The sequence below is a fragment of the Plasmodium falciparum genome, assembly GCF_000002765.6.
Source record: "Plasmodium falciparum 3D7 genome assembly, chromosome: 6".
NCBI lineage: Eukaryota > Apicomplexa > Aconoidasida > Haemosporida > Plasmodiidae > Plasmodium > Plasmodium falciparum.
Genome location: NC_004327.3, coordinates 547,501 through 560,000, shown reverse-complemented (window position 1 = coordinate 560,000; position 12,500 = coordinate 547,501). Strand labels below are relative to the sequence as shown.

The following is a 12,500-nucleotide window of genomic DNA, read 5'->3' as shown; positions in this document are numbered from 1 at the left end:
TCAAGAGGAAAAAACTCGTCTTCTTTTATTATATTTTATGAATTATATTAATATTAATGATAATGATAAAATGAAAATCATCGAATCTGCTCAACTGAATTTGTTTATGAAAAATATTATTAATGAATTCTTAAAATTGAATTTACATAATTCGGGATATTATTCTGCTTCAGACGAACCAATACAATTATCATCAAATAAAATACATCATGTATTAGAAAACAGTAACAAAAAAAAAATTAAACATTACAAAAATGTGGCTAAAAATTCGAAATATGAATTAAGTAGACATGAACCAATCATTAAAGATATCATACTAGATATATATAACGACACCCTAGATGAAAATTATTTCCCTCATGTTGACCCTACGCATCAACAGGAAATAAAGGCGGGACATGCTTCTCATGAAAATAAACAAAATGTTTCACGAGGTACCATATGGGATTTTAAAACAGAGAACAAAAATCAAACAAAGAAAGAGAAAAAAAGAAAAATACTTATTTTCATTATAGGAGGTATTACTTATCCGGAAATAAAACAAATATACGAAATGTCAAACGAATTGGACGTGGATATATATTTGGGTGGAACAAATTTATTAACAAGTAAGGTGATATTTGACCAATTTAAGCAACTTCCCATTTCTTAACTTGCGTAGGTCATAATAAAAAAAAAAAAATAAATAAATAAAATAAAATAAAATAAAATAAAATATGAAAATATATACATATTATATTTATATTTATATATCTATGTATATTTTGTTATATATCCATGTATATTTTGTTTTATTTCAATGTATTTTTTTCTTATCTATTTATTTTTTTTTTTAATATTTTTTTTTTTTTTTTTTGTTTTTTGGCTGTTCATAATATTTTTGTAGCTAGCTATTTTGTTGTTTCATATATATATATATATATATATATATATATATATATATAGAAATATATTTATTTATTTATGTACATATGAATCATTTAATTATAAAACTTGTGAAATGGTATTTTTATATTTATATAAGAATATATATTATTTTGTTTTAATTAAAAATTTATTATCAATGTAAAGATATGTTTTATATTTAAAATAAGAAATATAGGGGATGTATTAATGATGATTGTATTTTTTTTTTTTTTTTCTTATGAAGGTGTGTGACAAAAAAAAAAAAAAATAAAATAATAATAAAATAAAATAAAACAATATAAAAGAGTATAAAACTTTATAGTATAGTCTAATAAATAATAAACTGAATAAATAAAGAATTAAAATATATAAAATTATAAATTTCAAAATAATGAGTATATTAGGCAAAATAAAAGATAAATTATAAGGGCCACATAAATATATATATATATATATATATATATATATATATTACATATATATATTTATTTATTTATTCATTTAATTTTTTGTAACTACATTTATGGGGTCAAGGATATATTTATATGTAATACATAATACTATTAAATCATACAAAAGATTAAAAATAAATTTATATGTATATAAAAAGCTGTCATATTAAGACGAGTGCTCTTTGGGGGGAACAGAAATGAAAAATAAAATAAATAAATGAATAAATAAATGAATAAACAAACAAACATATAAACAAATAAACAAACAAACATATAAACAAATATACAAACATATATACAAACAAATAAGCAAACAAATAGATAAACAAAATGCTATCACTGTTTATAGATACTTCTATATGTTTATATATTTACATATATATCCATATATGCTTGATTTTATTTTGTGCCCTTTCAGAGGTGTTTTATATTTCTTTCCTGCTTGAATACGTGTATCCATTGATTTAATTTTTTATTAACATAATGTATCTTCTGTTCATTTTGTTTTCGATTCGTAACGTTTTCATTGTTGTTTTCTTCCATTTTTTTGGTTATAAAATATATAGATTCATTCCAATCTTTTAATGTATCACAACAAAAATTGATTTGATTACTAAGATGTTCATTGTTTTGTTTTTCATCATCATGTATGTTATGTTTGTGATGATGATATGTTTGGGTTGTTTTAAAAATGAATGGTATGATATAATATGAATTATGATTTACGTCAAATATATTAAGACAATTATTTGTTTTTTTGTATTCATCAATATATATATAATGAAAATTGTGTATAATATCTGGTGTTTTATATTTTGTTATTTCAAATATAAATTCATATGATTTTTTTTTAATAAGTATAGCTAGCTCTAAATTATTAAGCTGATGTTTATTAAAATATATATCTTCAAAAAAGGCGAGAAAATAATTAGTACATATATCTGAAGAATTATTATCATTTATTTGTTTTAATATATAATCTCCTCTATGATAAATTTTACAATAATGTTTACAGATTATATCATTTTTAAGTCCTATATTATTTTGTAAATAAAATAAAACACAGAAAAAATATTTCCATTCTCCATCTTTTATATAAATGTAATTATATCCTTTTTTAATAATTTGTATATCATAAATATCTGTTTCATATATTCTTCTTTTAATATTATAATTCATATTAGTTTGTATATGATCCATGTTCATATTTTCAAAAAGATATTCCTGTGACACTTCTTTGATCTGAAAATTATACGAGTTGTAATTATTACTACAATTATTATTATTACTATTATTATTTTCATGTGTAGTATTATTACTTGTGATATTATCATGTGTATTATTCTTCATAGTTGAGCTAGTATTATTTATAGCTGTAAAAAATATATAGTTCAATTTATCCATAAAATTACTTTTCTCCATGTCTTTCATCATTACTTTTTTATCCCTAGTTTGAATATCATAATGTGTTACCATTTTGTTTTCATTATTGTCTTGAACATTTGTTTTATCTATTTCTTGTATATTTTGTTGTGTATAATTATCATTACATAATACCATCTTCTTACTAGTCATATTATTTCTTACTTGTTCAGATAGGTGTATAATATCTGTTGAAATATTACTTTGGTCTTCATCCAATTTGCTTGGAGAAATGAACAATCCTTTTAGTTTGTTAATATGCAAAGATATATTATTAAAAATGTTATATTCATTTTTATGAGGATTGTTAATAATGATTTCATTTTCAATATGATTGATTTTTTTATTAAGAATGTTATGATTAATATTGACATCGTTTGTAATATTATTCTCAAATGTTTTGTCATTCTCAAATGTTTTGTTATTCTCAAATGTCTTGTTATTCTCAAATGTTTTGTCATTCTCCAATGTTTTGTTATTTTCCAACGTTTTGTTATTTTCCAACGTTTTGTTATTTTCCAACGTTTTGTTATTTTCCAACGTTTTGTTATTTTCCAACGTTTTGTTATTTTCCAACGTTTTGTTATTTTCCAACGTTTTGTTATTTTCCAATGTTTTATTATTATCGTTCGGGTTATCCTTCTTCACACATATATCATATATATATATATATTCCGAACCGTCAAAATTTATATATTCCTTATACGTTTTTTCTAATATATCATGTAAATAATTAAAATCGTCACCTTGCCTATTTCGTTCATCTTCTACTTTTTTAATTATAATCATTTTATTATTTTCATCACAAATTATTGTATCTCTGAAATTATTATTTTCGTTTACTATAAAATTTTCAAAATAATCCTCATTATTAATATTACTTTTATTATCAAGACATTTCTCTACACATTGGTCATTTATTTTGTTATCATTATATTTCTCTACACATTGGTCATCTATTTTGTTATCATTATATTTATCGACACATTGGTCATTTATTTTGTTATCATTATATTTATCGACACATTGATCATCTATTTTGTTATCATTATATTTCTCTACACATTGGTCATTTATTTTGTTATCATTATATTTCTCTACACATTGATCATCAATTTTATTATGATTATATTTATTGTTTTTAAAATCTTTGTTTGCATAAAAAAATGGATTCATGTCATTATCATTCGTTTCATAAACCTTTTGTATTCTTATATATTCTGTATTAGAATTCTTTGAATCTGCTGAATCGTTTTGGTTCTCCTGTTCATTATACCATGCGCGTAATACATCCTTAGCTATATTTGCGCTTATATTATTACTATTATTATTTATATTATTCATATGAGTATGATGAATAGTTGGATTAATTTCATGAGCATAATTAGTAGTATTATTACTATGAAGATTATAATTATTATTTGTATGAACTCCATTTTGTTCTTCTTCATAATTATTTATATAATATTTGTAAAAAATATTATTTGAGTAGATGAAATTTTTCTTTTCATTATTTATAGGTGTAGAGAAAGGAAACTCAATTTTAAGGGCTCCCTTTAATTCATTATTTTTTAAAAGGGGTTCATTATTATAATGAATATTATCATTATATATATTATTACTATGACCATCCTTATTATTACTATGGCCATTCTTATTATTACTTTTCTCTTTATTTATTAAAACGGTAATCTTATCAGAACCTGTCGTATCGGTATTTGTTTTTTTATATGTATCAAGAACATTGTTCAGATCGATGGATAAAATATTTTCCTTCTCATCACTTTCTATAGAATTTAAAGCGCAACGTTTTGGATGTGACATATAGGAAGTAAAGGTTTCGATACTTGATAAATTATTTTTATTTTTTATTAATTTGTTTTTTGAACGTGTACAAAAATATTCCTCTGTAAAAGTAAAGGAAGATGTAAAAGTAAAGGAAGATGTAAAAGGAAAGGGGGATGTGAAAGTAAAGGTGGATGGACAATAATAAAAAAAAAAAAAAATGTAAAATATAAAATATAAACAAATAAAAAATAAATAAACAAATAAAATATATATATATATATATATATAATTATAATTAATTATGTGCAAGAATAATAATAATAATAAATAAATAAATAATATTATATACTAATTTAAAATAATAAAGACATATATTAATTATTAAAATAAAAATATATATAAAGATTATTTCTTAATTATATAAATTATTAATAAAACATAAATATAAATATATATATATATATATATAATGAATATATATATATATGTAATATACATGTTAATATATTTCAAGTTATACATATTACAAATAATTATTCATCTTCATTTAATATATGCGGAATGTGCATTCATAAAAAATAACATATATAATATATATATTATATATATATTATATATATATGTAGATGTAATATTATTTTATTTTATTTTTTCAATGATAATATATATCCTTTACATTGGGAAGTAATATATATATATAATATATATATGTAAATGTGTATATATTTATATATTTAATTTCTTTTTTTTTTTTTTTTTTTTTTTTTTTTTTTTTTTGAGTTTTACCTTTTTGGTTGTCCTTTTCATTTTCTGTTGTTTCTAAAAGTTTTTCTGACACAAGTTTTTTTTTTTTGGAAGTAATAAAAAACAAGTCTTCCATTTTAAAAAACAAAAAGAACAGAAAAAAAGTAACAAAATTTAAAAATGGTAAGAAGAAATGAATAGTAAATGATTCAATAATACTTGAGGTAATCATTTATACTTATAAAAATAAGAGTTAAACAAATAAAAAATGAATATATTATAAATATATATATATATATATATATATATATATATACATACATATATTTATTTATTTAATGTACAAAAGAACAAGAATTTTCAAATGGTTTTTTCCGCATTTACAAATATATAAATAAATAAAAAGATATTATATAAAATATAAACATATATATATTATATATATTATATATTATATATATTATATATATTATATATATTTATGGTTGTTATAGGTTTTATTTTGTTTTGTTTTTAATATAGGTACTCTTATAATAATAATAATAATATATATATATATTAATTACACACAAAAAAAAAAAAAAAAAAAAAAGGGAACATATGTATAATATAAATTTTAAAGAACAAATATAAAGAAACACGCACGTATAATGTTTAACAAAGAAAAAATAATATATATATATATATATATATATATATATTTATATATATGTATATATTTTATTTAATTTATTTACTTACATTTTTATCTTTTTTTTCTACATATTTTGAATTCTCGATATTATTTTAAACGGACAAAAAAGAAAAAAAAAGAAAAAAATATGGTCATGTGGTAAAATATGTAAGGGTTGAAAAAATTATAAAAAATATATTTAAAAATTTACTATATGATGAATGAAAAAAAAAATAAGATATAAATATAAAAGTAAAAGTAAAAAAAAAAAAAAAAAAAAAAAAAGTTAGATCATCAATGTTAATTTTATAAATATGTTCATTTTCTTAAAACATATTCATTTTTCTATATATATGTTCATAAAAAGGCACAAAAGGAAAAAGGATAAATTTTAAAAAGAAAAAGAAAAAGAAAACTTATATATATATATTATATATATATATATATATATATATATATGTGTGAATTCTTTTGTTTTATACAAATTAAGAAAAAGAAAGAATATTTTTTTTATCATGTTCTTTTATACCAGCATCATTTAATATACAGTTCATTATATTATATACCTATTCGGAATATATAAGAATATATCAAAACATATAGAAAAAAAATAATACATATAAATATAAATATAAATATAAATATATATATATATATAATATATATGTACACCCTTGTGTGTAGTCATATACATATGTGATTATGTTGTAATCTTATTTATTCTTTAAAATAACTCACGAATTATTTTAATTTTTCATTAGTTTAATCTTTTAAATTACAAAAAAAGAAAATAAATTTTACATAACAAAAAAAAAAAAAAAACAAAACATTCATTGTATAAGCGTATTTATATATATATATATATATATATATATATATATATAATGTACCATTACCCTTTTTATAATTTCCCAAAAATGGTACTGCTCTCTTGAGAATAACAAAGAAATATATTTTTTTCAATATGCTTCTTATTTTATTATAAAGAAAAAAAAATTATACATATTAAAAATCTTCTTATAATGTAACATATTATTTTATGACATTCCCTTTTGTAATATGATCAAAAAATTGGAGAATTAAAAAATAAATAAATATTAATATAAATATATTACATATATATATGTTTGTACATACATCAATGTTTATATTTGTAAATATTTTATTAAAGGCTTAATTAATCATTAAACTAATTTATTAAACATGAACAAAATGAAAAATTAATATGTATAATATATATATATATATATATATATATATATATATTACATTATTTATATTTTTACAAAAATTTCCCTTTTCCTTTTTTTTTTTTTTTTTTAATTTTTCATCGAATTATATATAATTATATAATTATATATATTATATAATTATATATATTAATATATATTATATATATAGGAATATTTTCTTAATCCAGCTCGTTCTCTAGATAAAAGAAATAATAATATATACAAAAAAAAAAAAAAAAAAAAAAAAAAGAAATCTTTATATAATATATATATATATATATATATATAATGTTTATGTCATTTATTTATTTTTATTTTTTTTTTGTAACATGAAATAATTTGTCATATATAACAATATATATATTATTTATATAACACCTTTGATGATTTTGTTTAAAAAAAAAAAACAAAGATGGACTCCTTAAAGTTTAATATTAAAGTTCCCTTGCTTGAGAAAGCAGCCTCAAATATGAAAGACATAATATCTCACATAAAATTGAACGATGGTATTTATTTCGATAAAAATAAATATGATGAGAACGATATAATTATGAATTTAGAATGTACGAATATCTATAAAAAGATTGAAACGATGAAACATATTCTTATAGCTCATATATTAAAAATAGATGTATCCAATTTATTTTTTGATGTATTAAAAAATATATCAATAAATAATTTAACGCTTAAAAAATTAATATATAATTATTTAATACTATATGCAGAAGGAAATGAAGAGTTAACAATATTAACAATAAATTCTTTTAAAAACGATTTAAATAATAATAATTACCAAATAAGAGCTTCAGCATTAAAAGCTATGGCATCTATAAAATCTATAGATATGATAAATATATTAATGAATTCTTTAAAAAAATTATCGAAAGATAAATCACCATATGTTAGAAAATCATGTGCAGATGTTATACCATCTATATATAATATAGATAAAGATCAATTTATGTTTTTAAGAAAAATACTTTTAGATTTAATAAATGATCAAGATGTTGTAGTACTCTCCTCAGCAATCATGTCATTTAATTCGTTATGTATATATAATAATACACATCGTAACAATAATTATGATAATAATAATAATATAAATAATTGTGATTTCACTTTACAAGACTTTAATAATTTTAAACCAAATATTTACAAATATGTAAATTCGAATGACTTCAATTATCTAGATAAAAATAATTCGGACTCTTATGATTTTCTTTATTTCTCATCATATGAACATTTTTGTAAAATTAACTGTATAGAAAATGAAAGGTGTAAGATGATTGAACAAAAAGATGGCATGTTAGAAGTAAAGGAACCCGAACGACAAAAGGAAGAAACGGATGATAATAATATTGGTCGTGGCGATAATAATAATGGATGTGATGATAATAATATTGGATGTGATGATAATAATATTGGTCGTGGCGATAATAATATTGGTCGTGGCGATAATAATATTGGTCGTGGCGATAATAATAATGGATGTGATGATAATAATATTGGTCGTGGCGATAATAATAATGGATGTGATGATAATAATATTGGTCGTGGCGATAATAATAATGGATGTGATGATAATAATATTGGTCGTGGCTATAATAATATCGAATGTGATGTTAATAATAATAATCTTGGAAATAATAATAATAATAATGTTAGAGTTAGCGATATCCATATTAATGAGAACAATATTGACAAAAAAAAAAATGAGGATGCGCCTAATATATTTATGAAGCACAATTTTTTAGAACATCCAAAAGAGTGTTCAAATTATAAAGAAAATAATGAAATGTACAATTCATTATTATGCTTACATCCATATTATTACAAGTTATGTTCTTATTTATTAATTATTCATCCTTATCATCAAACATATCTTATCGATCTTTTATTACGATATTGTAAAATGTTTTACAAAGATCCTCTTAGTAATAAAAAAATTAATTTAAAAAAGAAAACGAAAAAGGAAAATAAGTTGATATGTTTTAATCGTAGTTTTATAAATAATGAAAGTTGTTATCTTTACAATATTGATGAAGATGATTTTTCTTCATATGAAGTAGACATAGAAATATTTATAGATAAATTATTACTATTATTATCATCCAATAGTTGTAGTGTTGTTTTGATGTGTATTTCTTCTTTATACCATTTAACAAAATTTTTTTATAAAGAATATATAATAGATTCTATAATAAATACGTTATTTAGATGTACTATGGAAAAGAATGAAGATATGTATGAAATATTTTTAAAAAGTGTAAAACATATTATCATATATTTAAAAGATGATTTTGTAAAATACATATCTTTTTTTTATATCAAACCTCAAGATACTAATATTATAAAATCTATAAAAATAGATCTATTATATATATTAAAAAATGATTATAATAAAATTATTATATTAGATGAATTTTTATATATTTTATATATTCCTGGTAATACTGAAGATATTATTAAAAAATTGTTCTCATATATAACATCTATAGCTTTAACAAATTCTTTATGTTTATCAAAGGCTATGCAACATATTATTATTATGTTAAATTCAAATATCAAATTATATTCATATCAATCCATATTATCTTTAAGAAAATTATTAAAGCAAAGTCATAAAAATCAAATTGTCAAAATCCTTTTTTTTTTATGTAAAATATTATTATCTATTCACCTAGAAGAAGTGAAAATATCAATCCTTTGGACCTTAACGAAATATCAAAAATATATTGATCCTTTATTATTATATGATATCTCGCGCATTTTATTAAAATCTTTTCATACATCTACCAAAGTTATAAAAATACATATAATTCATTTTGTTTTCAAAATATGGATATATCAATATGCTTCTATAATGCTACTATCAAATGAAAATATCAACAACCAAACGAACGATGCTATTCATAGTAATAATAATAATAACAATAATAATAATAATAATAACAATAATAATAATAATATTAACAATAATAATAATAATATTAACAATAATAATAATAATATTAACAATAATAATAATAATATTAACAATAATAATAATAATATTAACAATAATAATAATAATATTAACAATAATAATAATAATATTAACAATAATAATAATAATATTAACAATAATAATAATAATAATGTTAATATTAGTTTAAATAAAAAAACAGACTTCAACCAAGGTAAAGATCAAATTAAAATCTACACAGAAACTTCACAAGATACATATTGCGAAGGAAATAAAATTTATCAAGTGAAAAAATATCCATTACAAGATGATAATATCATAAAAGATGAACATATAATAGATCAAATAGATAATGAGCACGAAAATAATAAAATGAATCCTAACAATAAAAAGAACAACAATAATAATGATAATAATGATAGTAATAATAATTATGATTATATTAATGAACATACATTAACCAACTCATTTTATACAAACGACGAATTTCATAAAAACAATATTTCTATATTAAAAAAGCATTTTGAAAATTACGAAAAATTATGTAAACAAACTTTTATGATAGCATTGAAAGATCATAATTTTAATGTTCAAGATACCAGTAAAACGTATATGAATATCTTCTTAAGATTAAAAGAATTAAGTGCACAAAAAAATATTTCTTTAAATATATTACAACGAAATTTTTTTAATGAACATGTAGATATTTATTCCATTCCTTTGTATTTTTTAAAAGATTTTTTTAGAAATGATGACAATATCGTTTCTTCAAAAGCCTTTCCAGAAAATGAAAATAATTGCAGCATGAAGGTGGATGCTCATGAAAAAAAAACAAGTGATGATAGGATAAAAGTTGAGGATAATACCATAAAAACAAGTTATGATAAAACAAATACATGTAATGATAAAATAAATGAAAAATATAATTCAAACACTTCACCATGTGAAGAAAATACTTCAAATGATTTTAACTATACCCAAAATCCATTTTTATTTCAACTAAACACTGTATCTAATATATTAAATAAAAAAATTTCATCATATGTGGAATTACCTGATTTTGCACACGATGACCTACCAAAAATTGAACATATTAATAAAAATGAAAAAAAAGAAAATATTACTAGCATTTCTTCAAAAGATATACCAAGAAATAATCCATATAATAAATTGATCAATGAACGTGTTTTTACTAATATAGATGATTTCTATAAAGAACAAAATTTTCATACATCTCATCAAACAAATAAAAACTCTTCAGGAAAATCTATCCTCTTTAATAAAGGCACAAAAATTCAAGGTGAAGACGAAGAATCTGAGGATGAAAATGAACATACAAATGGACATCAAAATAAACATCAAAATAAACATCAAAATAAACATCAAAATAAACATCAAACATTTTGTAACAATTCAAACAATCAATCCACAACCATTAATAATACTTCTCATTTCAAACATGAACAAATAATTGATGAACAAATAATCGATGAACAAATGGATGATATAGAAAAATTCTTTTTTAGTGACACAGATTAAGAAACAATCAAAATTAAAAAAGTCCTAAGCTATTATACTATAATGAATAAATAAATATATACATATATTTTATCTTTTGATTGATGAAAATTTTCTTTTTTATTTTTTTTTTTTTTTTTTTTTTCCTGAACAGTTCATAATTTTTTATGTAAAAAAATTAAAAAAATATATGAACAATTAAGGTAAATAAATATAAAGAAAGAAATGAAGAAAAGACAAAAGTAATTATATTGTGCTTATAATATTTATGTTATTCCTAGATATTATATATATATATATATATATATATATATATTTTTTCGTATTATTAAATATATGTATATGTTTTTATGAGCTTTTATTTTTAAAGATAGATTATTTAATTACTAAAAAAAAAAAAAAAAAAAAACAAGCTGTAAATGTTATGTTATACCCATTTGGTTAAAAAAAATAATAATAAATAAATACATAAATAATATATATATATATATATATACATTTGTATGTTTAAATACTATTATTCGATCAAATATTGTATATATTTTTTTTCTATACACTTTTATAATAATAAACCTACTGCTCTTGCTCCTTCAGCTAGAGCCTCCACTTTTCCAGCATATGGATGTCTAGCTCGATCGAAGCGTACTTTAAATATTCCTTTACTTAAAGCCTTTTTCCCTATGATTTTACCGATTTCCCATGCCGATTTAATAGTTCGCCCATTGTTTATAACACGGTTTGTTGCTTTTCTTCTGTATGTTCCTAATATTTTAGAAAGTGTAGCATCTCTCGAGCATGTT

The 12,500-nt window shown here is 19.6% G+C and overlaps 4 protein-coding genes across 4 annotated transcripts in view; 2 read left to right on the top strand and 2 right to left on the bottom strand.

Moving 5' to 3' along the window:
• PF3D7_0613700 (syntaxin-binding protein, putative) overlaps nt 1–652 on the top strand; it is a gene marked incomplete at both ends in the record, with an annotated part of 2,112 nt that extends 1,460 nt beyond the window's left edge. Inside the window, one exon of the mRNA XM_961031.1 lies at nt 1–652. This exon is cut by the window's left edge and continues 1,460 nt beyond it. Coding sequence (XP_966124.1) covers nt 1–652 — 652 coding nt within the window.
• Nucleotides 653–1,772: 1,120 nt separating this feature from the next.
• Nucleotides 1,773–5,544, bottom strand: PF3D7_0613600 (conserved Plasmodium protein, unknown function; the record flags this gene model as incomplete). The annotated part of the gene is made up of 2 exons (XM_961030.1): nt 1,773–4,687; nt 5,355–5,544. 2 exons carry the CDS (start codon nt 5,542–5,544, stop codon nt 1,773–1,775), a joined length of 3,105 nt encoding a protein of 1,034 aa, XP_966123.1.
• A 2,085-nt stretch (nt 5,545–7,629) lies between these two features.
• On the top strand, nt 7,630–11,721 carry PF3D7_0613500 (AP-3 complex subunit beta, putative; the record flags this gene model as incomplete). The annotated part of the gene is made up of 1 exon (XM_961029.1): nt 7,630–11,721. The coding sequence occupies one exon, from the start codon at nt 7,630–7,632 to the stop codon at nt 11,719–11,721; it is 4,092 nt and encodes a 1,363-aa protein (XP_966122.1).
• Nucleotides 11,722–12,259: 538 nt separating this feature from the next.
• Nucleotides 12,260–12,500, bottom strand: part of PF3D7_0613400 (50S ribosomal protein L18, apicoplast, putative) — a gene marked incomplete at both ends in the record, with an annotated part of 778 nt that continues 537 nt past the window's right edge. Inside the window, one exon of the mRNA XM_961028.1 lies at nt 12,260–12,500. This exon is cut by the window's right edge and continues 197 nt beyond it. Coding sequence (XP_966121.1) covers nt 12,260–12,500 — 241 coding nt within the window.